Source organism: Carcharhinus amblyrhynchos, chromosome 2 (genome assembly GCF_965287045.1).
Source record: "Carcharhinus amblyrhynchos chromosome 2, sCarAmb.v2.hapA, whole genome shotgun sequence".
Taxonomy (NCBI): Eukaryota; Metazoa; Chordata; class Chondrichthyes; order Carcharhiniformes; family Carcharhinidae; genus Carcharhinus; species Carcharhinus amblyrhynchos.
Genome location: NC_137325.1, coordinates 35447790 through 35473256, shown reverse-complemented (window position 1 = coordinate 35473256; position 25467 = coordinate 35447790). Strand labels below are relative to the sequence as shown.

General features: G+C 40.8%; 1 protein-coding gene across 3 annotated transcripts in view; it reads right to left on the bottom strand.

Moving 5' to 3' along the window:
- jarid2b (jumonji and AT-rich interaction domain containing 2b) overlaps positions 1–25467 on the bottom strand; it is a 457810-nt gene that overhangs the window by 3149 nt on the left and 429194 nt on the right. For all 3 annotated transcript variants that reach the window (XM_080204352.1, XM_080204361.1, XM_080204370.1), the window contains exons 16-17: positions 17550–17733; positions 12681–12788 (exon numbers count right to left, since the gene is read on the bottom strand). In XM_080204352.1, the coding sequence (XP_080060478.1) occupies positions 12681–12788; positions 17550–17733 (292 nt within the window). The remainder of the gene's footprint in view (positions 1–12680; positions 12789–17549; positions 17734–25467) is intronic.

Here is a 25467-nt window from a genome sequence, read left to right as displayed (position 1 = left end):
CAAACTCTACAGTTCAAACTATACATGAAGTAGTATACGAAAAAATGACCCTGAGTTTGTTGGCAAATAACAGCACATTTTAATAGTGCAATACGTTATTAGTGTGTAAATCACATAGCAAACTCTGGCAAGAGCAATACTCTGAATTGTGAATTACTGAAAGTTGCTGGACAGTATTCACCACTCTGTTGATAACCTCTCGAAACAGCTCACTCTCAACTTGTACATGTTTTAAATAACTTACTGGATTTACACAAAGACTAGCCACAGCAAGTTAGGTGGCAAGTTAGCCACACAAGCATCTTTTTATCAACATGAAAGTGGTTAATATGCCTATCAACCTGTCCAGAAGATAGGGAACAATGTAAACTGATTATAGTTTCATCCCTGCATGTAGTAAATTTTTCTTGGAGATTTAAATGTAACATTTTACAATTAATTTCATATTATTTTTTGGGTTTTTTTTGCTACCCAATTATTCTTTCCCTCTATTTCTCTTCTTATACCTAACTGGTCTCAAAGACAGCCTATTTCCTTCTCTATTCTAGCTGAACTTTCAGCAACTTACAGAATTTTTTTGAGCTGCTTCTTGAGAGTAAAAGTCTAAATAATGGGGCACACCGGCCAAATCTGTGTCAGTGATATATTCCTGGGGCCAGCCATTAATGAGCTTCTGCACATCACCAACCATCAGCTCCAACTTTCTGCTCAAAGGCAGAAGACAAAGGAGAAATACAAGTGTACAGTTCTGTACTACTGACATTGTGGTAAGGTTATCATTCTGACAAGAGTACTACTGACAAAGCTTCAGACTACATCTCACTATCTTTTCTTAAAAATGTACATAACAGAGGGAAGCTTCAAAGCAAAAAATAAAAGGATAGATTATCTACCAGATGGGGGCTTTTTTATTATATATATGGTGTATAACCTCCATAGTGAGTTCAGGTTCAGGGGAAATCATACTCTGAATATTCAAACTGCAGACAGATGATGTGTTAAAATTCTAGGACCTTCACTTTCTGCCTTCTCATTTTGACACTCAGCTAAGCTTGATTTGAAAATTGAAAGCACTTGACAAAAAAACCTTCACTCCAAAAACCTCAGTCAGTTCACTTAAGTCCCAAGTTATGTAAAACAGTGATAACAAGCACTCAAATGCTTAGTTTAATGAATACAATTCAAAAATAAACCCTCAAACCCAACGTTGGTCCAGGTTTTCATCAGGTAGATGTAACATACAATGATTAGATTGAGATACTGGTTTATATGCATTTGCGTGGTGTGTATGTTATAACATTGTCATTTGAGCTATGACAACACAGACTGAGCATTAAAAATAATCTTCATTTCTTATGCTACTGCAAAAGCTCTTCCATTTGCTGTAGACTGACTGTTTTCTGAAGTAAACTCAGTTTCTATAGTAGCCAATCCAGATCTATGAACAATGCACTGAAAAAAACCCATTAACAAAACAGCACATCTTTTAACGATATTAAATAGTTAACAATTACCCCGAATCCTGAAAGAAAACAACTTGCATATGGTATCTCGTATGATGCAAGTTTGGCTGGCAAAGTTCTTAGTGTTATTTATGAGGGGTGAGAAAGGTAAGTGTCCTTTTTGCCCCTTATCAACACATTACTGAAGCAGCATGCAGGTTGGTAAGCACCAGAATAATTCAGATTGATGCCATTGTAAGACAATCAATTCCTTTAATATGCTTTAACTACATACACTATTGACCTTGTTCTAAGGAGTACAGGCTTTTCTTGATGTCTATGCAGAAGCCATAATCGAAGCAGCATTTGAAAACACAAAAGCTGATGTTAAGATTGAGGAGTGAATGATAACACCAATTAGGTTTGCAAATAACAAAGCACTTCTAAATCCTCCTTCTGTGGTTGTCACAATAACTCAACAGATTAGTGACAGCAGCAGGCATGAACTTTGGAAAGAAAGTGAACATTGGCAAACCTAAAATGATGCATATTCCCAAATCAGCAAGAAATATTTTTCGTAGGAGGAGATAAAACAGTTGCACGGTGGTTAGCATAGCACCAGAGACTTGGGTTCAAGTCCGGCCTCAGGTGACTTATGTGGAATTTGCACATTTTCCCCATGTCCACATAGGATTCCTTCGGGTGTTCCTGCTTCCTCCCACACTCCAAAGATTGCAGGTTAGGTGGATTGGCCATGTTAAACTGCTCCTTAGTGTATGGCATGTGTAGTCTTAGAGGAACCACAAAGTGCAAGAAATAGGCTATACTGAGAAAGGAAATTGGAGACAGCATTAACCATCAGCCCTCTCAGACTGAGGTAAAACAGCATAGAACATAGAATATTACAGCGCAGGATAGGCCCTTCAGCCCTTGATGTTGCACTGACCTGTCAAACCAATCTAAAGCCCATCTAACCTATAGTATTCCAATATCATCCATATGTTTATGCAATAGGTAAGTTATCCCCAGTATCCCGGCCAATAATTATCCCAACATCCAGCTTTTCTCACCTGATCCAACAATACACTGCAATTTTGGGAAATTGCAACCAGTGTACCTATATGTTTCTGTTAAGGTAGATTCATGTCCTTGAACTCCACTTGAGCATCCAACATGGGAGATGTGAAATAATTAAAATAATGCAATGATGAAATAATAATTCCTACAAATTGGTACCCAAACAGGGATCTGAGGGGTATGACACACACCACCCAGAATATAATGATAGATTCTGCATATTAACTACTGTGGAGGATCTAGAAAATGACCCCAAGAAGGAACCATGTATGAACCTGACATAGAATCATAGAACCCTACAGTGCAGAAAGAAGCCCTTCGGCCCATCGAGTCTGCACCAAACACATTCCCACCAAGGCCCTACCCCATATCCCTACACATTATACCCACTAATCCCTCTAACCTACGCATCCCTGGACACTAAGGGGCAATTTCTTAGCCTGGCCAATCAACCTAACCTGCACATCTTTGGACTGTGGGAGGAAACCGGAGTACTCGGAGGAAACCCATGCAGACACGAGGAGAATGTGCAAACTTCACACAGACAGTGACCCGAGCTGGGAATCGAACCCAGGAACTGTGAAGCAGCAGTGCTAACCACTGTGCTACCGTGCCACCCAAGATAGAAACCATACATAGAAACCGATATGCTTAAAGAACAAGGAAGCCTTCTTGTTATAGTCCTCAAAGGACGAAAGGAAACACCACAACTAGTGAAGGATACAATTGAAAACAGCAGCAAAAGTTTGAGACAGTTCATCACAAAAGAAAAAAAATCATGTGGGAGAAGTTAATATTAGGTTTTCCACAATATAAAAATGTTGTAAACTCCCTGGGTTAGACATTTGATTTGTAAAAATTTAAAGGATTAATGAAAAATAGAGGACTTTAAATGCCCACCGTGGAAGTTAAAAGTTGCTGTGGGAAAGAACTAGGACAAGTGTTTTCGGCATGCCCTATTCCTATTTTAAAAAAGGAAAACTTTCCAAGTATTAAGTGGATATCAGTTATATTTAGTCGTAGGCAAGTGGATGGCATTAACTGTAATTGACTTGAACCCCTTTAAAAACACATACTGTGGCTGTTGGATTAGGTGAGATGCATTTGTAACGTTTAACTCTAAATAAATACAAGTGTGATTGGCTCCAATTCTACCCTTCGCCAACTGGCTTTCTGGAGAAAAAGTTTGTGGGAGGTGATGTGTGCGCGTAGAGAGTGGGTGGGGGAGGGTGGTGTTGTGTGGGTGGTGCAGCTGCATATGTGCATACACACTGTGAATATGGTTGATTATGTTCATTTCTATTATAGTAGTGCACTTTGAATTTGAATTACATTTTAAAGTTAAAGACATTGGTGTGTTTTCTTCTGACTAAAGCTTATTTGTGTAATTATGAACAAAACTGTGTTCAATCCATTTAAACTTTTCAAAGCACTTTCATTGGAATACAGCTAAATTTTGCTATTGCTTTCTACAGAACTGGCTTATTAAAACTGACTTCCTTTCAAGTCAATTCAAGCATTTACAAAGCACTGTGACTACAAGCCAGAGACTTGATATGATAGTGGCGAGGGAGAGACAAAGTAATCTGAATAGTCGACAGGAAGTAATTTGAATAGTAAACTAGGTTGAAAAAAACATTACTAAACTAACCTGTGATAGAACAAAAGAAAAAGGATTTGTTTCCTTTTCTACAGTTGCTGGTTACAGCATTGTTTTATGTCAATGTTTCTTTAAAAGGTTTGTATTAGGGTTTCAGAGCTTAGGAAGCTCAACCCTTTTTTTCCATTTTTGAAGAGTTTTGTTTTACTGAAAACCTTTATCTGGTTCTATTCAATATTTTTTGGAACGACACCTAAAGAAAAACAGAATAATTTACCGACGCTTTGTGAGCACGTTATCTCGATTATTCTATCTGCAATATAAAGTGCATAGCTATTAAAAATTTGGTCTGAATTATTTTGAAATTGACATTAAACAGCCTATTAAAATTGTTTTCATTGCAGCCATAGTGAAATTCTGAATGTTGTAAATTAAGTGAAAGACTAATTCTGGCAAAAGAACTCATAAATAATCAGTATTTCTAACCAATGTCAAAGGACTCGGTGATTTGAGGAGATTCTGATTGTTTAATCATCTTGGTGGATACAATTGCTGTTAAGTAGTATAATGATATTATGAGGATATCTAATTGGATTGTGCTGCAGAATTGCTTCATAGTACGTTTAAAGATAATAGTGGTCCTGCTAATGATTTCTGCTATTAAACTGATTTTAAATTCACAGAGATGGATTATTGTGTGTCTCAAGTTTTGAAAAAGTAAAGGAGAAAAGCTGAGATATTCTGACTTTAACTGTATCAGGCAGTTTTGATAAATGCAAAATATCAGGCAGTTGTGCGTCACTTGTACAAGAAATTTAAGCGAAGTATAGAATGGTGCTTCGTTATTTTCTGATTGAGAATTTGTTTTATAATTTGTGTGAAATGATGCAATGGTGTCTGACAATATTTTGTTCTGCCTTTTTATAAAGCTGCAAGGGAATTAACTCCTTCGACTGACAGCTGTATTTTATATTTACCTTACTATGCAACAACTTTTGTGCTGTTGAATTTAGGTTTATTGGGTCTTAATAAATATAAATCCCTTCATTTATAAAAGTGGATATTCTCCCAAAGTGACAGAAGGAAATTATGATTTAACAAATTAACCCCGTGGGCTCTTAAGCAGAAGCTAATAGATTTGGATTTGTTTTTCTCTTCTAAATAGGTGTCTACAATGAAAATACTGATGGCACAGCAAGAGATCTAGCAGTTTTAATAATTTATCAGCAGACATCAAATTTCACAGCATGGTGATGATCTGGGTTTAAGGTTTTAAGGGCTCAGAATTACTCCATTCAAGTTATATTCTCCAATTATCTCAAATATTGCAAGTGCTTCTGTCTTAGTGCAAACATCACCAAATTTGGGCACCATTTGTTTCTGAAATTGGAATGAATCAGTTAAATTGATACAAGTTCATATTTTAAGCATTTAAGAGAAGAAATTCATCTAAAATTTAAGCGGATAATAAAATTTTCTTCAAAAAAATGTGTGGTCTAGGTAGTTTCTGTGCAAAGAAGAAAGTTTTTTTTTAAAAAAAAGAGAACATCAAGACCTGACAGTCCAACAATAATGTCCTTTGTAATAGGGATCATTCGAAATGAGTGGTAAAAACACAGATACGGAACAAGCGCTAGGCAGGCACGTTCCCTTCCAGTCGGGGATCACTTCAGCAGTCAAGAGCATTTAGCCTCTGAACTTCAGGTAAGCGTTGTCCAAGGCGGCCTTCAAGACATACACAATGCAGAATTACCGAGCAGAAACTGATAGCTAAGTTCTGCACACGAGGACAGCTTCAACTGGGATCTTGGTTTCATGTCACATTATTTGTAACTCCCGCCATACTGCCTGGGTTTGCAAAATCCTACTAACTGTCCTGGCTTGAGATAACTGACACCTCTTTAACCTGTGATTATCCTTCTCTCCATGCATACTGTACTGTAAAGACTTAATTATCTGCAAAGATTTGCATCCCAACCATTCTTCACATTCCAATCTGCAATTATCTTGCAATTGTGTCTTTGCCTATACGCGCCGTGTTTGTGAACTTACCTCCACTCACCTAATGAAGGAGCAGCACTCTGAAAGCTTGTGATACCAAATAAACCAGTTGGACTTCAACCTTGTGTTGTGCGACTTCTTACTGTGCCCACCCCAGTCCAACGCCAGCATCTCCACATCATGCCTCACAGTGTCTGAGACCCAGGTTCTACTCTGGCCTCGGGTGATCATGTCACTGAGTTTGCACATTCTCCCCATGTCTGGGGAGAATGGCAGTTTCCTCTGGGTGCTCCAGTTTCCTTCCACAATCCATAGATGGTTAGGTGGATTGGTCATGTTAAATTGTCCCTTAATTTCGAAAGATGTGCATTAGGTGGTTTAGCCATCCTCGGTCTTCACGGAGGAGGACGCGAATAGTTTGCCGGATATTAAAGATAGAAGGATGGTAGGAGTTGAGGGCCTGAATGCGATTACTGTCACTAGAGAGGTAGTGCTTGATCGACTAGCGGAACTGATGGTGGACAAGTCCCCAGGACCGGATGGAATGCATCCCAGGGTTCTGAAGGAAAAGGCAGAGGTGATAGTGGATGCCTTAGTGATTATTTACCAAACTTCGCTGGATTCCGGGGAAGTGCCGGAAGATTGGAAAACGGCTAATGTTACGCCGCTGTTTAAAAAAGGTAGCAGGCAAAACGCAGGGAATTATAGGCCGGTTAGTTTAACATCTGTTGTTGGAAAAACGCTTGAATCTGTCATCAAAGAAGAAATAGCGAGGCACCTAGAGAAGAATTGTTTGATAGAGCAGATGCAGCACGGATTTGTTAAGCGGAAGTCGTGTTTGATGAATTTATTGGAATTCTATGAGGATGTGACTAGTGAGGTAGACAGAGGGGAACCGGTGGATGTAGTGTTTCTCGATTTTCAAAAAGGTGTTTGATAAGGTGCCGCACAAAAGGTTGCTTCAGAAGGTTAGGGGGCATGGAGTTGGGGGTAAGGTGTTAGCGTGGATAGAGGATTGGTTGTCTAATAGGAGGCAGAGAGTTGGTATCAATGGGTGCTATTCTGATTGGCGGTTGGTAACTAGTGGAGTGCCGCAGGGATCGGTGCTGGGGCCTCAGCTATTTACCATTTACATAGATGGTCTGGAGGAGGGGGCTGAGTGTAGGGTGATGAAATTTGCTGACGACACAAAGGTAAGTGGAAAAGCAAATAGTGCAGAGGGTGTGGAAAGACTGCAGAGGGATCTAGATAGGCTGAGCGAGTGGGCGAGGACCTGGCAGATGGAATACAATGTTAGCAAGTGTGATGTTATCCACTTTGGCAGGAATTACTATTTAAGGAATTACTATTTGGAGGGATTACTATTTAAAGGACGAAAAGCTACAGCATGCTACGGTGCAGAGGGACCTGGGGGTCCTTGTGCATGAGTGGCAAAAACCCAGTCTGCAGGTGCAGCAGGTGATACTATTTAAGGAATTACTATTTGGAGGGATTACTATTTAAAGGGCGAAAAGCTATAGCATGCTACGGTGCAGAGGGACCTGGGGGTCCTTGTGCATGAGTCGCAAAAACCCAGTCTGCAGGTGCAGCAGGTGATCAAGAAGGCGAATGGGATGCTGGCCTTCATAGCGAGGGAGATAGAATATAAAAGCAGGGAGGTCTTGCTGCAACTGTACAGGGCATTGGTGAGGCCACAGCTGCAGTACTGTGTGCAGTTTTGGTCGCCGCACTTGCGCAAGGATGTTTTGGCCTTGGAGAGAGTGCAGAGGAGGTTCACTAGGCTGATACCGGAGATGAGGGGGTTGGACTATGAAGAGAGACTAAATAGACTGGGTCTGTACTCGGAGTTTAGAAGGATGAGGGGGGATCTTATAGAGACATGTAAGATAATGAAAGGGATGGATAGAGTAGAGGTAGAGAGATTCTTCCCACTCAGAAAGGACAGCAGGACTAGAGGGCACAGCCTCAAGATTGGGGGGGGGGGGGGGGGGGTGGAGTTTAGAACGGAGTTGAGGAGGAACTTCTTCACTCCAAAGGGTGGTGAATCTCTGGAATTCTCTGCCCACTGAAGTGGTGGAGGCGACCTCGCTAAATATATTTAAGGCACAGGTAGATAGTTTTTTGGCAGACAAGGGAATTAAGGGTTATGGGGAGAAAGCGGGAAAGTGGAACTGAGCCATTTTAGATCAGCCATAATCTTACTGAATGGTGGGGCAGGCTCAAAGGGCTAGATGGCCTACTCCTGCTCCTACTTCTTATGTTCTTATTAGCCATGATAAATGTGGGGGGGGTTACAAGGATAGGGTGGGAGATTGGGCCTGGGTAAGATGTTCTTTCAGAACATTGGTGCAGACTTGATGGGCCAAATAGCCTCCTTTCGTGTAGGGATTCTATGGTATGGCAAATTTCATCAAGACCTAGGCCAGTTTTGCTGGACCTAGATGGAAGGGATATTGTCTTATAGAAGGAGCCTATCCTACATCTGCATCACGTATAAACCTTAAAATGGGGTGAGCAGCCTCGTCATGTCTGCTCGCTGTTCTGCTCCTTAATAAGAGAACAAAGAGTCTACACTGGCCATTATTTCTGTACTGGTAGTAGGGGGTTCAATGCCTCACCCAGGTCTTCATCCTGTTCATTCCCACTGCTATCGTCATCCTCCTGGTCACTGGCAATAGGACAGACTGTTACTTGCTTGTCCTCCTCTTGGCTGTGATATTGCTTTATCATGTTGACATGACACCGCTTTTGCTTTTTGTCCCTGATCTGGGGTCTCAATTAGTTGGTTCATCTCTCCAAGCTCCTTTGCTACTCTGTATGGGCCACTGAACCAGGCTTGCAAGGGTTCATCTGGTATTCATCTGGAACACTAACAGTTTCCTTTTTGAAAGGTTCGGGCCTTGGTATATTTGTCTGCCTGCTCTTTCATAGCAGTCTGACAAGTTTCTTCAGGCCACCTCAAGAGCTGTCATGAACTGCTCCCAGAACATGGTTACATGGTCTAACATGGAGAGTTCCTCCTTCTGTTCTAAAAGCCTCTCCTTGATTAGGTTAGGAGGCTCTCTCACTTGATACCTGAAAACAAATTGAAACAGAGTAAAGCCGGTGGATTTATTTGGGGAGTCCCTGGTTGCAAACGAGGAAAACCTGGTCTTTTATTCCAGTCATGGGGAGTATGCCTTAATCATTACTTTCAGTGTTTAGCAATATCATTCTAGTGGCCTCTGAGACTGGATAATATGCTGAAGACTTCAGCTGGATCAGACCCAGGTTACTCAGACCTCCTAGAATATCTTGGACGTTAAATCTAAGCCTTAATCCAACTGGATGTCGATGGGCAAACCATACCTGGTAAAGAATTGGGTCACTTCCCCCACTAGAGATGGTTCTCAGGAGAACTGCCTCTGGAAAACAGGTACCCATATCCATAATGGTTGTGATACATCTGTGGCTGCCCACTAACACCTTATTGAATATTTCCCAACACAGAAATCAAAAGCGCAGGTCGTATTTCAGGGGTCTTCTCACAGCCTAGCACATGTGGCAAGTTCTGCAGAAACTTATTATTTCCCCGTGGAGGTGCGGCCAGTAGACATGCTGATTAATGTAGATTTGGGCTTTGCATATACTGACATGCCCTGCCAACGGAATTTCAGGGGCTAGCCATAGAATTTCCCCATGGTACCTTGGCAGCACAACTACCTTATGGATCACTGTCCAATCTGGATTTGCAGGTCTGCGAGGGGGCCCATTTCCTCGTCAGCACTTCATTTTTAATGTAGTAGCATTCAGGGACTGCGTCAGCCTTGGCTTCAGTGTGAACTAATGTTTTAACTGCAGATCAGCTTGTTGGGCTGATACCAAGGATGATTTATTTATTACCTCTTCAGCGTCTTCTAGACTCCCCAAAAACCAGTCTTCTGTCCGCAGTGCCACTTCAGCTTCCTCTGACCGTGCTTGTCTCACCACAAACCAGGTTACTAGACATTAGGGAAAATGCTAGGCAACATTTCCTGCAGCAGTTCAGTCTCCATGACTTCAATGGACTTTTCTGAGACCACTGGGGAGGTGATGGTTATTATTCTTGATCCCGTCAGGATCAAAATGCTGATAGCAGGTTGACTCCATCCACAAGCAAGCTGGGTGTAACTGCCAGAGTCGATACAATGTCGCGCTCTAGATGCACTTGGTGAAGGGAATGAGCAATTACCATCCTTCAATCCCCTTTAGCAACACTGTGGCACACTGCACTTTGCTGGGAAAACCATGCCTTTTTCCAGCAGTAGAATCTGGCTGGTCCCTGAATCCTGCACTATTACAACAGGTTTACTCGCCTTATCCTGGAAAAAAGCAACCACCCTTCCTTCAGATGCAATATCTATTCCTTAGTTCAAAACGTTCTCATTCTCGCTTTCCTTTTCATCTCTGGTGAAATTCTAATTTGCACATCTCCAATTTTAATCTCTCTACTACCGTGCTACATACCAGACACCGCGGGAGGTGTTCTTCCGCTACCCACTATTCACTCAAGGTGATTGATCCGGCTTCTCCCAGAATGCTCCTCTGTTGGATGCCTGGTAGGGAAATCTTTCTTTATGTATTCCAACATGCAATCCACTAACTGATCCGTGGAAGCAGTTCACCCAGGGTCTGTTAGATGAGATCGCCGTTATGTTCCTTTGTCTTTACCAGAGGTGATGATCAGTCTATGGATGCTTTTAGTGGTACCTTGTCTGGAGGAAGGGGTTCCATTGTCCCTTAGAGAAACACTGTGCAGCCACTCTCATCAGTGGCTAACTGCACATTCTCAGCCAAATTCAGGGTTTGTGTCCAGCTCAGGTCCTTTTTTTTTAAATCTCTAAAGCTTCAAGTTAAATTGCTGCTCTAAAAAAATGCGCTACATTTGAACATTTACATCAACTGGTGGCAGATGAAGGCCATCTGATTTGTACACAGTTGCTGTTGTTGCAGGCTAAGGAGGATGGGTTTGAGAAAATAAGTAATCCATACTGCTAGCTCTTATCATTCCTAAGCATAGGCAATGCACACTAACTTTCAAATACAATTTTCTTTGATTATTTTTCTGGTGTTAAGTTTTGCCAGGGTGCACTTTAATATATTTTCCAGATTTTTACGTTTGCTTTATTAGCATTAGTATTAGTAGAAACAATGCTGTTTAAGCTAATATTTCTTTACAGATAGAATGGTTGCTTGTTTCAACATCTCCATTAAAGGCAGAAAAAATTCAGAGAAAAATGAAAAACAGAAGATAAGGAATTGCAAGACAGAGTCTGGATACGTATGTGCCAACCTCATCATTGGAACAATTCAATCATGATTTTATATAAATCAGCAGTAAGCTGAAGGCAGGCAGCAAGGAGTAGACTTAACTGTAAAAGTTTCCATTACAAAATATGGACCCAAGTTGAGTAGCAACTTCCATGAGGAAGCACAGAGCCTCAAAAAGCTAATGTTTGGACACCAAACCCACTTCCACTATTTAGCTCCAAAATTAGTGGTAAACCAAAATATAGCTTCTCAAAAGTATATGGTATATATACACACACAACAGAAGAATCAGGAAATAGAGAGAATTTTACAGCAAACTGGGACAAGAATGATGGGAAATCATTCATAACGCAAGAGATATCCACAGGCTCCATCTACTACCACGTGCTTTTCTTTCTGTTCAAGTTTTTCTTTTGACTATCGTTCTGATTAAGCTTTAGGCTGTTTATGTTGATTATTACAGAGTGCAAGAAGCATTTATATCAAATTATTACTGAAAATAAAAGAAAACATACTCTTGCAATCTGTTAAAAGGTACATATAAATAATGGTTTCACAATTATAAAGTAAACTTGTAGAGGTTTGTAATGGAACTGGGAAGTATATTTTGGAGGATAAGATATTTTGGAGGACTGAAGAGAACATATGTTTTAAACAACTAACAAAAAGAACTTTGATACAAAATTAAAATAATGTGAATGCTGAAAATCTCAATACAAATGTTAAACAGCATGGTCGATGCAGGCTTGGAAGGCCAAAGGGCCTTTCCTATGCTGTAATTTTCTTTGTTCTTTGTAAACATCTTTAGTGAGTGTTAGGCCATACTAAACTGCAAGATGAGACACTATCAAAGGGCATGGGTAATCAAGGTCAAAGCTTGTTTAGTTATGGGATCAGTAGAACAAAGCTGAATAATCTTAAAGCAAGATACCATTAAACTTTAACAAGTGACAGGCATGATGAAGCAGCCCCACCAAACCATGGCCTGAAACTTTTGTCCAATGGGGGCAACCATTTGATATTTTTGACCGTCTTATCAAAACTCCCGTTATAGATTTTACCTAAGCTTTGAGAATCTTTAGATAATAAAAAAATGACAGGATCCTTGATGTATTTGGGAGTAAATTATCTGCAGTCTACAATATAATGAGGATGTCTTGCATACTCTTAGATGATAATGGTTACCCCAAAACCTGTCAAGTTGATTGATGTCCCTATAGAGGAGAATACAGTTTGTTATCAGAAAATGCACAGATCTACCATCAACGAACCTCATCATAGCGATACATCATCTTCAACCCCCGACAGGACTTTTGCTTTTCTACATGGCGAAGAGCACATTCGAGACAGAAGACAACATTCTCATTTTCTTGTACTACCTAGGTGGATGAAATTTTGAGAGTCAGTACGTTAAACTGGTCAATTTGCAATTTAATGTGTGTCAAAATCAAAACATTTATTAGATTGCTCCTGAGTTAAAGTATTGTTGGTGTAATACTTGAGACATTTATGGAAACAGGAGAGGATATAGTAGCCTACCTGAGGTAATAGCTGTATATTTAAAAAATTATTTCCATGTCTCCTGAGGACAAGTACATGTTCATTCATTTTGTCCTCTGCTTCACTGCTTCTCAGTCTCAATCACAAGTCCAGATTATATTTTTAAAAAAGTTTTAAATGCTTTGAATTCCTGCATTTTTCCAACCCTCTTTTACTGCCAGTTTTTGGAGGGTCAATGTCTTAGACCCCACCAGTAAGCGATTTTTTTTGTTTCTAACTCCGAAGCAGCTTGCATTTTAAGATATCAAGCTAAAATCAGAACGTTCAAAGGTCAAAAAATCCTTCTCCCTTTATTTCTAGCTTTCGACTTTTTCATGTTACTTCGCATGACCACCCCCAGCCCCACAACCCCCTTCACTTCAGAAAGCAACAAACGACACTGCAGAAGCTTAGGACTTCTTAAAAAAAGGGGTTGCAATTTGTATAGTGCCTTTCATGGTCACAGGACATTCCAGTGCATTTTACTGCCAATAAAGTACATTCAAAATTTGGTTACATCATAATGCAAAAAACATGGCAGTCAATTTGCGAACTGTAAACTCCCACAGAGATCATCTGTTTAAGATGTTGATTAATGGATAAATCCTAGAATCCATACAGTGCAGAAGGAGCCCATTCAGCCCATCGAGTCTGCACCAACTCTCTAATAGAATACCCTCTCTAATAGAATACCCTAGACCCTCTCCCCTGCCCTATCTCCGTAACCCCACACATTTACCACGGCTAATCCATCTAACCTAGGCATCTCGGGACTGTGGGAGGAAACCGGAGCACCCGGAGGAAATCCGGACACGAAGGGAATTGTAAACTCCACAGTCACCCAAGGCTGGAATTAAACCTGGGTCCCTGGCGCTGTGAAACAGCAGTGCTAACCACTGTGCTGCCCAATGGCTGATCATGAAGCCAATAGAATTTCTTGCTGTATCAACTACTATTGTGGGATCTTTAATGTCCAAGAGGTCAAGACCTCAGAGTAATGTCTCTTCTGAATGTGCAACTGTCCCTTATTTACAGAATTTGGGGAGGGGTGTAAGGGGAGTTAAGTGAAAAGAATTAATATGATAAAATTGGAGGAGACTGTTCATAGTCCGAAGCTGTTGAACTCAGTGTTAAGTGCAGAAGGTTGTAAAGTGCCTAACCAGATGATGAGGTGCTGTTCCTCCAGTTTGCGTTTGGTTTTACTGGAACATGGCAACTGGCCAAGGATGGAAATGTGAGCACGAGATCAAAGTGGTACACTGAAATGCATGTGATAGGAAGGTCAAGGTCATGCTTCAGATTGAATGAAGGTTCCCCGCAAGTCACCCAGTCTGTGTTTAGTCTCCCCACTGTGAAGGAGCTCCACTGAGTGTTCACGCTTATTCTGCTTTTAACACATTCTGCTATCTGTCCTTTAGGACACTACTAGCACCTTCTTCAGTATTTGACACTATTAACACTCCCTTTGCCTTTTGTCCATGATAGCTTTGTCAAATCTCTCTTGTGCTTTAATTTTGCTCCACATACTCCACCTCCTCTCTTCAACAGATAAAATAAGAAACTCCTGTTTCTTCCTCCACAGATGCTGCCAGTCCTGCTGACGTTTCTACTTCACAGTTAAATACCTATCATTTTCATCTCAAACATCAGTCTCACAAGCTGACTGTAATTAAACAGAATGACTTGGAAAATCTTAATCAAGATTGAATAAATTTTCTGCATAAAGTTGGCTTTTAATTACTTATTCTATTTCCACAACAGAAGAAAGGATACAGAAGGTCAAAGTATGAGAGATTCCAGTTATGAGAAGTTGGACTGTTTACCCTGGATCAGAGATGATTAAGAGGTTACCTAATGGATGCTTTCAAGATGTTCTGATAAAGTAGATAGTGAAAAATTACTTCATTTCATAAATGATCATTGTTTCAAAATCATTGACAAAAGATTGGTGGAGGAGGGAAATGTAGTTAACTTTTTTTCACTTGACTGTTGGAATTTTGTCAAGGTGGTGGAAATTGATGCACAAAATATTTTAGAAGTGAGCTGGACAGGTACTTGAGAATGGAGAATTTATGGGGTTTTGGACAAAAAGCAAAATGCGGAATTGCTCTTTCAAAAAGCCAGCACAGGCACAACAGGCCTCCTTCAAACTTCAATGATTTTAGAAAAATCAAATAGCAAAGCACAACTGTCAAGGTGGAAAAGAATAGAATAAGTATAAAAAAAATGCATATAACATTATCTCGTGGACTCAAGTGACATTCCTAACCCAGCTCTGACATCTGCTTCTAGAAGACCCTCACCCCTCCTGTGAATTTAAACTTTGCAATGTTATTAATTATTAACTAGATTATTCTTTCAATATCTCCTTCCTCCTTTCTCCAGAACAATGGGCCTCAATCCAAGATGGTGCCGGAGCGAGACGACTTCTTGCAAGCTGTGCCCAGCATTCCTTCTAATTCTTTTAATCTCGTTCTATGCTTCTAAAGCTTCATTCTAACTCTTAAACTCTCTAAGTTGATCTTCTGCTACACCCTGGCTATGACTGTAACACTACATTCTGCACTTTTTCATTTCCTTCTCTATGAACGATATGTTTTGTCTGTTTAGTGCACAAGAAACAATACTTCTCACTGTATGTCAATACATGTGACAATAATAAATAAAATCGGAGGATCTAGTTGCTCACAAGTCAGCAGCCTTAATCCTTCAAATATTGTCTATACATTGAGCATCAGCAGACCATTTTCCTTGAAAGGAATGACTGCCAGGTTCAATGTGCTGACATACGAAAATTGCTCTGGATGGTTAACAAGAGTGGAAGCACTGCTGAATTTTCTCCTCACTATTCTGTGAAAATTATAGCTGCCCAGTTTGGTTGTAAATGTCTAACTTAATAAAGATCAACCAAAGCTGGACTTTCCGATCTATAGAGCCACAGCAAAATGGTTGACTCTCAACTGCCCTCTGAAGTGGCTGAGCGAGCCACTCAAGTTGTTCAAGGCGGCAGTTCAACATTACCTTCTCATGGGCAACGCGGGATGGGCAATAAATGCTGGCCAGCCAGAGATGACCAAGTCCCACAAATTAATAAAAAAAATTCAGTGCAACAACAGTTACTTACTGAGACAAAACAGCCTTTTTCATTTAAGAGCTTACATTTAGGTTAGATTTTTATTTTTTCAAGGAAGTCCTAAAGTATATAGTGAATAGATTGCATTTCAAGTATAATCATTGTAGTAGCACAGGCACAGTTAATTTGTGTCAAGAAGAATGATTAGATGATATACTCTGGTAATACTGGTAATACTAGGAATAATAGTAGGAGGGATTACTATTTAAAGGGTGAAAAGCTGCAGCATACTACGGTGCAGAGGGACCTGGGGGTCCTTGTGCATGATTCGCAAAAACCCAGTCTGCAGGTGCAGCAGGTGATCAAGAAGGCAAATGGGATGCTGGCCTTTATAGCGAGGGGGATAGAATATAAAAGCAGGGAGGTCTTGCTGCAACTGTACAAGGCACTGGTGAGGCCGCAGCTGGAGTACTATGTGCAGTTTTGGTCGTTGCACTTGTGCAAGGATATATTGGCCTTGGAGGGAGTGCAGAGGAGGTTCACTAAGCTGATACCGGAAATGAGGGAGTTGGACTATGAAGAGAGGCTGAATAGACTGGGTCTGTACTCGTTGGAGTTTAGAAGGATGAGGGGGGATCTTATAGAGACGTACAAGATAATGAAGGGGATGGATAAGGTAGAGGTAGAGAGATTCTTGCCGCTCAGAAAGGACAGCAGGACTAGAAGGCACAGCCTCAAGATAAGGGGGAAGCAGTTTAGAACGGAGTTGAGGAAGAACTTCTTCACTCAAAGGGTGGTGAATCTCTGCCCGTTGAAGTGGTGGAGGCTACCTCGCTAAATATATTTAAGACACGGGTAGATAGGTTTTTGGTAGGCAAGGGAATTAAGGGTTATGGGGAGAAAGCGGGAAAGTGGAAGTGAGCCACTTCAGATCAGCCATGATCTTACTGAATGGCGGGACAGGCTCGAAGAGCTAGATGGCCTACTCTTGCTCCTATTTCTTATGTTCTTATGTTGGTCGAAGGAAAAATATTGGATAATCATCAGGAAAACTTTAGTTCTCTGTTGAATCACGAAATGGAACGTTTTTCATCCACCTGGTAAGCAAGCAGAACAATCTCCTATTACGTCAGCATAGATTATGTACTTCGTCCTGATGTGATTCTTGAAGTTCTGGCTCAGATGCCAAAATTTATCCAGCATTCAGCAGCAATCAATTAATTTTAAAATGTTTTGAAGGCGCTCCTGAATATAAAAGTTAGCACACGAAGGCAACTCTTTTTTTGATTGGTTTGGCTAAGTGCTGCATGATGCACTACCTTCTCCTACTCCACACTGATGCAGTATTAGATATTCCCTTGGATAAGACTGGGCTGCACAAGGAATAATTTTCAGCCAGAAGTGGAAAAAGGCATGAATCAAACCTACAAAATAACTTACTTTTCCTGGTTAATGAATGATGAAACAACAATTATGCTCAGATACTTAGTACCTCAAAAAGTTCACCATGATCAACCCATCAACTCACCATGGATAGGTAACACAACTGCTGGCAGATCTGGCATCTCCTCTCTGACGTTTCAGAGGCTAACCATTTCCGTGGTTTCTTCTTCATATCCATCATGGAGAGGTGGCTGTCATGGCTACCATAGCGAGCTGACGAATGCAAACCTGCATCAAGCAGCTGTTGCCGCTGCCTTGACTCTGTATCCCTGAGGAAATATTGGAAATGTTACTGTTATCAAAAATTTACTGCATCAAACTATTGGTGAAAGCGTATTATAACTTTGCCATAATTTAACAGTCAATTTTGCATTTTTCAATTAATCTTTCAACAATCCAGTCAAAGAAACATTTTACATGTTATGTACATTACTGTAGAACAACAATAAGGAGATTCCTACACAAATACAAATGCTTCTCAGTCAAATGTAACTAGTGCAATACCACAAAGATCAGTGCTGCTATATTTACAATCTATATTCATGACTAGAATGAAGAGACAGGGTATACCGTAGCCAAAATTTGCTGATGAAACAAAGAAAGGGTGGGAAAGCAAGTTGAGGAGGACGCCAATAGTCAACGAAAGGGTAATTAAATGAGTGGGCAGAAAATGGGCATACGATGTATAATGTGGAAAAACATGCTAAGTTATCCCCTTTGATAGGAAGACGAAAAAGCAGGTTATTACTGAAACGGAGACACCACAAATGCTGTGGTACAGAGGGATCTGGGTGCCCTTGTACATCAATTACAAAAGGTTAGCATGCAAGTACAGCAAGTAAATCAGGAAGGCAAATGGAATGCTGGCCTTTATTCCAATGGGGTGGAGGGGGAAGAGTGGAGGGTTAGCATAAAGATCGAAAATAAAAACTGAAAATTCTGTAATACTCAACAGATCAGATAACATCTGTGGAAAGAAAAACAGAATTCGCATTTTCAGGTCAATGACTTCTCATTAGAACCAAGAAAAGTTAGAAGATGTAATAAATTTTAACCAAGGGGTTGGTAGGACAAGGACAAAAGTAAAGTCTAAGAGTGGAAGGCGGAACAGATTGAATGACAGAAAGGAGTTTTCCAGGGCTAAAGGGAATAGTGATCTGGCAAGAAAAGAAATACAGAATGTCCCTACAGCAGGTGCACTGCTGTCCGAAAGCTGAAGGCTGTTCCTTCCAGACTCAACACTGGGTTCAATAATTTCAGACTATAAACTGTGTCCCCCAACTTTGTTCCTTTTCTTTGCATGTTACAGTTTTTTGCTTATTTTTGCTTTCACACACATCGACATTTTTTGTTTCTTTGTTTTGTTCTGAAACTTTAACTGTCCACAGATGCTCCCTGAGCTGCTGAGCATTTCGAACTTTTATTTCAGATTTCCAGCATGCAGTGTTCTGCTTTTGATTTATAAAAGTAGGAAAGTCTTGTAATAAGTGTACAGGGCATTAGTGAGACCACATCTAGAGTACTAATTCCAGTTTTGGTCATCCTCTGTACTGGAGGGAGTTCAGAGAAGACACACTAGGTTAATTCCTGGGAAAGATCGAGCAGCTCGGGCCTATACTCATTGGATTTTGGAAAAATGAGATCTCCTATTAAGATTCAAAAGGGAACTTGTTGGGTAGATGCTGAGAGAACGCTGCCCCTTGTAGAGGCATTTAAAATTAGGGGACAGAGTTGCTGAGTAAGCAGTTTCATCTTAAATATGAAGGTAGCGGGGGAAATTCTCAAATCCATTATCAAAGACTTTATCAATTGTTTGCCAGCAGAAGCCAACCCATACAACCACGGGCGGCATGACGGCATAATGGTTAGCACTGCTGTCTCAAAGCGCCAGGGACCCGGGTTCAATTCCCAGCTTGGATCATTGTCTGTATGGAGTTTGCTCATTCTCCCTGTGTCTGCGTGGGTTTCCTCACAGTCCAAAGCTGTGCAGGTTAGGTGGATTGGCCTTCTAAATTGCCCCTTAGTGTCAGGGAGACTACGTTGGATAAGTGAGTGTGGTTATGGGGATAGGATCTGGGTGGGATCATGATCGGTGCAGGCTCGATGGACCGAATGCCACCTTCTGCACTGTAAGATTCTGTGATTCTACTGAAAATAATCGTAATGTTGTTTTGAATCCCAAGTCCAACGGTAAAGGAATAACATGTTAATTCACTGCACTGCCAAGTTCTCCAAACATGCTTAATGCTTGCTTGCATTTAACAACAATTGTTCACTGTGAATCACATATTTACACTGCTGCTATTTGAGCTGGCACCTATATGATGTAGCCTTCTTGAAATTCCCAATTCTTTTAGATTTGCAACTCAAATGTCTCTAGGCATTCCTCATTATTTTATATTTATCCATTTTAATTTTAAGCAGGTTGACATAGGATTTTTTTCAAACCAGGAAAACATGACGAGAGGTTCCTCTGCTCCTATAATATAGCAAGTATCTCTATATATAATTGCTTATGTTCAGCTTTACTGAGAGGAATCAAGTATTATCTGTGAAAACTATGTATGCCATTCTTAAGACACATTAATCTCAAATGCTCTAAAATGTGTGTACTCCAAATTCTGCTCATTTTACTATCAAGTAGTCATAAAGGTCCAGAGCAGTTAATCAAAAATTGTTTTTGGGACTGCACAGGTGAGTTAAGTGCACGGCCTCTAGTGACTCTTCAGGCACGGGTGTTAACTTAGAGGCTGATCTCTATATTACCTGTACAAAGACAGGCTGTGTGCAGCTAACAGGGAGCACTGATTCAGAGCACTCCTTATTCAGGACTTCAGAACAGCGCATTTTCTGTCCTACATAAAGGTTACCTTCCTGAATTCGTGGCCTAAAGGCAAATCCTTGGCAATTGTTTACTCAATCACTGCAAAGTGCCATGATTATTTACTAGAGGTAGACAGCAGAAGCAGGTCCTCAATCTGACTCTGCTGGAATGGGAACTGAGCCTGGCATTAATCTAATCCACATGAGACAGCGCGCTAACTACATTCGTTAAAAATGCAAACAGAAATATATATAGAAATGTAAAAATAGCAGAATGTGTGACTTTAAAAATAACTAACCATTAACCTCGGCATGCAGTGGTCCAGTTACGATTCACTGTCTGTTCCAAATTCAGCTGGTAACAAACTTAATAATTAACTTCCAGTGCACAAGGAATGCTATAGATTTAATCAGTTTTGAAACTATTATAAATATAAGACCTTTTTTTTAAATAGATCTCAGATTTACTTCAAAAATTAGGACGGAAATTTTCAAAGGCCACACTAATGGCAGGAAGTAATGTCCCTAACTTCTTAATATGCCCAATAGCCATTATCATAGAATCCCTACAGTGCAGAAGGAGATCATTCAGCCCATCAGCCTGCACCAACTCTCTGACAAAGCAGCCCACCCAGGCCTTATCCCTGTAACCCCACATACTTACTCCACTAATCTACACATCCCAGGACATTAAAAGGCAATTTAGCATGGCCAATCCACTTAGCCTGCACATCTTTGGACTTTGGGAGAAAACTGGAGCATCCTGAATAAACACTCACAGACACTGGACTGGGAAAATGTGCAAACTCCACACAGTCACCTGAAGCTGGAATTAAACCCGGGTCCCTGGTGTTGTGAGGCAGCAGTGCTAACCACGGTGTCACCATGCCATCCTCATCCAAAAAAGTTCTGCATCTTTTTGTACAGTATGTTAATCTTCATTGAAACATTTAAAATCATTAGTTAATAGCATCTCCCACAATGTAAATCAAGAATAATTCTTAATCAAATGTGGCAAGACCTGGACAACTTTCCGGCTTGGGCTATTAGGTGACATACAGCGAGGCAATGACCAGCTCCAACAAGTGACAATCTAACCAGCCCCCTTTAACATTCAACAGTTATTACCATCACTGAATCCCCCACTATCAACATCCTGAGGGTTACAGCTTTGACCAGAAACTGAACTGGATCACATAAATACTGAGGCTACAACAGCAGGTGTCTCTTCCTGTCTCTCCAAAGCCTGTCCATGATTTACAAGACACAAATCAGGATCATAATGAAGTATTCGCCAGTTGCCTAGATAAATGCAGCTCCAACAATACAAGAAACTTGACGCCATCCAGGACAAAGTAACCTGCTTGATCAACAGTTCGACACCATTTTAAACATTCATTCCCTTCACCACTGATGTACCATGACAGCTGTGTGTACTATGTACAATATACAGCGCAGCAACAAAGGGTCCATCAACAGCACCTTCCAAACCTGCAACCGCAACCACCTTAAACGGACTCTTAGCAACTGACGCATGGAACCATCACAAGCTACAAATTTCCCTCCAACCAACACACCATCCTAACTTGAAGCTATATTGTCATTCCTCCACTATTGCAGGATCAAAATCCTGGAACTCCCTTTTTAACAGCACTGAGGGTGTACCTAATCCAGATAGATGTAGCAATTCAAGGTGACTCAGGACCACCACATCAAGAGCAATCAGGGATGGGCAGCAAATACTGACCTTGTCAAAAATGTCCACATCCCAGAAAAGAATAAAGCCTTACTGGGTAAGAGTAAGACAATTAATTTTCAAAAGGATCAAAAAACCTATTTGATATACATTCTTACTGAAATATTGTGATGGAAATCTGTGTTAAAGAACAGAATCTAACAACATTTGATTATCAAGCAGTCATGCAGTTCTTGTGGAAGCACACAGCAGGTATTTTCTGTTATAGGTAGGTGCTGACATTTTGTGATACATTGAGATCATTTTCTGTAGTCAGCCTAAACAAGATCTATGATGAAAAAATGCAAATTCTCTGTCAGATCTTGTTGTGAAGTTGAGTAAGTGTAGATTGGTGTTTGTAAAATTGTAACATGCTAGGAAAAGTATTGCACGGTCCTTTTAAAAGGTGGTGCTTTCTCTGTACTTAGGAAATATTTTAAAAATGCAAGTACATTAGGGGCCCCAGACTGAAATATTCGTATCGAACGGTCAAGCAGCAGTGTTACCAAGACAACAAAAGACTCCTGGATTTAGCTAATCAATTTGAATCAGAACAGGCTTTTGAATTTAGCCAGTTTGAATCAGGCAATTTGATATTAGCAACGTATCAAATTTAAATCTGATGGTTTTGGCAACCTAGTGCCAATTCTATTGTGGGGGGCATTGATATGTCATCATAGGTAAAAAGGAAGGGGGCTGTGGGACAAGGAGAGAAAGTAACTACCACAGTTCTTAGCTCAAAGCCAAACAAACAAAGAAAGATGAATCAATAGAGAAGGCCCATAGTATTCTGGGAGACACAAAACCTGGTTGTAATTTACAGAATGACTAAAATTCTATTTTTTTTTGTTAATGAGTGGGAATTGTATTTGTTGAAACAGCATTCCATTAGAATCACGTTTTATTCAGTTTGTTAATAGTTTAGTTAACAGTTTAGTTAACTTCTTCACGGTTAGATAAATAAATTGTTATTTGATGATTTGAGAGAGAATGTCAGGGAGTTATTTTGATTTAACTACTAAAAGAAGTTGCTGAAGACCAGATCATATCACTTCACACTCACATTTTACAGATAATAGGGCGAGGTATTCCTCTTTGAATGGTTAGGTTAGTTCGTTGGGGGAAGTTCAATAGATTGCTTTATAACGGTCTGTTGAGCTTGTCACACATTACAAAACAGACTTATATCCCTGAAAAGTTACAGCTTAAGCTCATACATTGAGTACAAATTTAGAGACAGACAACTTAATTGTACAACTCCACCTCACCTCAGAGGTGGCAGAGCCTTCAGCGGTCTTTGAAACTCCTTCTCTAAATCTTCTTTAAGTCCCACTTGCTAATTACTGGTAAGAAGTGCTAAATTATGAGTTTACATGAGATAAGGAGTTGGAGATAGAAGTAAAGCAATGATCTCAAGCAACCATTCACCCATTCCATAATGCAGCCCAGCCTGCCATCGTAGGAGGGAAAACTCAAGCCTCCTGAATTATAAATGAAGGAACTGGATTAGCATCAATGGGAATGGAACAGGCAGATTTTTCAGTAAGCTTTTGATGACCACAATGTTCATACTTCCTGGAATTTGTTTCTCCAAGATTTCTGTATTACGTAAGAACATAAGAAATAGGAGGAGTAGGCCATCTAGCCCTTCGAGCCTGCCCCACCATTCAATAAGATCATGGCTGATCTGTCGTGGCTCAGTTCCACATTCCCGCCCTCTCCCCATAACCCTTAATCCCCTCTCTTATCAAAAGCCCATCAACCTTAAAAATATTTAGCGAGGTAGCCTCCACCACTTCAACGGGCAGAGAATTCCAGAGATTCACCACCCTTTGAGTGAAGAAGTTCCTCCTCAACTCCGTTCTAAACCGCGCCCCCCCCCCCCCCCCCCCGTCCTACTATCCTTTCTGAGCGGGAAGAGTCTCTCCACCTCTATCCTATCCATCCCATTCATCATCATATACGTCTCAATGAGATCTCCCCTCATTCTTCTAAACTCTAACGAGTACAAGCCTAGTTTATTCAGCCTCTCCTCATAGCTCAACCCCCTCAACTCCGGCATCAGCCTAGTAAACCTTCTCTGCACTCCCTCCAAGGCCAAAATATCCTTGCGTAAGTACGGTGCCCAAAACTGCACACAGTACTACTCCAGCTGCGGCCTCACCAATGCCCTATACAGCCGCAGCAAGACCTCCCTACTTTTATATTCAATCCCCCTCGCTATGAAGGCCAGCATCCCATTCGCCTTCCTGACCACCTGCTGCACCTGCAAGCTGGGTTTTTGCAACTCATGCACAAGGACCCCCAGGTCCCTCTGCACCGTCGCCTGCTGCAGTTTTTCGCCACGTAAGTAATAGTCCTTCCTACCATTATTCCTACCAAAGTGGACCACCTCGCACTATTAATTAGGCTTACTGTAAACATTGATAGTATCTCTTGTGCCCTCTTTATTTCTCATGTCTTCTCAATTGCACCCTGGGAGAGCATTTGCGTTCTGCAATTACAGAATGACTCTTGATCAAAAACATTAAAAAAAAATCACTTTCAAACTTGCAGTGACCAGTGCAAGTGAAAAGGGTGAACCGTCACCGTAAAAATGACTAGATTTTCAATAATCCTGTTATTTTTACCCATTCATGTTAGCATCAGTGACAAGCTAACATTTGTGGCTATCCCTAACTGCCCTTATAAAGTACCTTACAATGGAAGGAAGGTCAATGAAGGAGTGGAGATAGTTAGGCCTGGCGAACTCCTGTAGCTATATGCTGGGGTTAAAAATGAATATATTCAAAGCTAAATGAAAATCAATATCCCCAGCTCCACTGCTCATTGGGAAAGAGAATTCCAAACACTAAGATACTCAAAAGAAATTTCTCCTCATCTCTACCTTAAATGGGGACTCTCTATTTTTAACTGCGCCCCTTGGAATTAGATTTCCCCACAAGAGGAAGCATGCTCTCAGCATCTACCCTGTCAACTCCCCTCCAGAATCCTGCTTAAATTGTTTACAATTTAATAGATGATTTGGAGTTAGGGACCAAGTGTAGTGTGTCAAAGTTTGCAGATGGCACTAAGATAAATCATAGAGCAAAATGTGCAGAGGACACTGAACATCTGGAAAGGGAAATATATAGTTTAAGTGACTGGGCAAGGGTCCTTGTGCATGAATTACAAAGTTGGTTTGGAGGCGCAGCAGGTAATTAAGGCGGCAAATGGAATTTTGTCCTTCATTGCTAGGGGGATGGAGTTTAAAAACAAGAAGGTTATGTTGCAGCTGTATATCATCTGGGCTGCAGAGGAACCTGGAGCGGGAGAGTGAGAATCCAGTCGTTGTGGTACATGTGGGTGAACATAAGAAATAGGAGCAGGAGTAGGCCACGTCACCCTTCAAGCCTGCCCCGCCATTCAATAAGATCATGGCTGATCTGAAGTGGCTCAGTTCCAC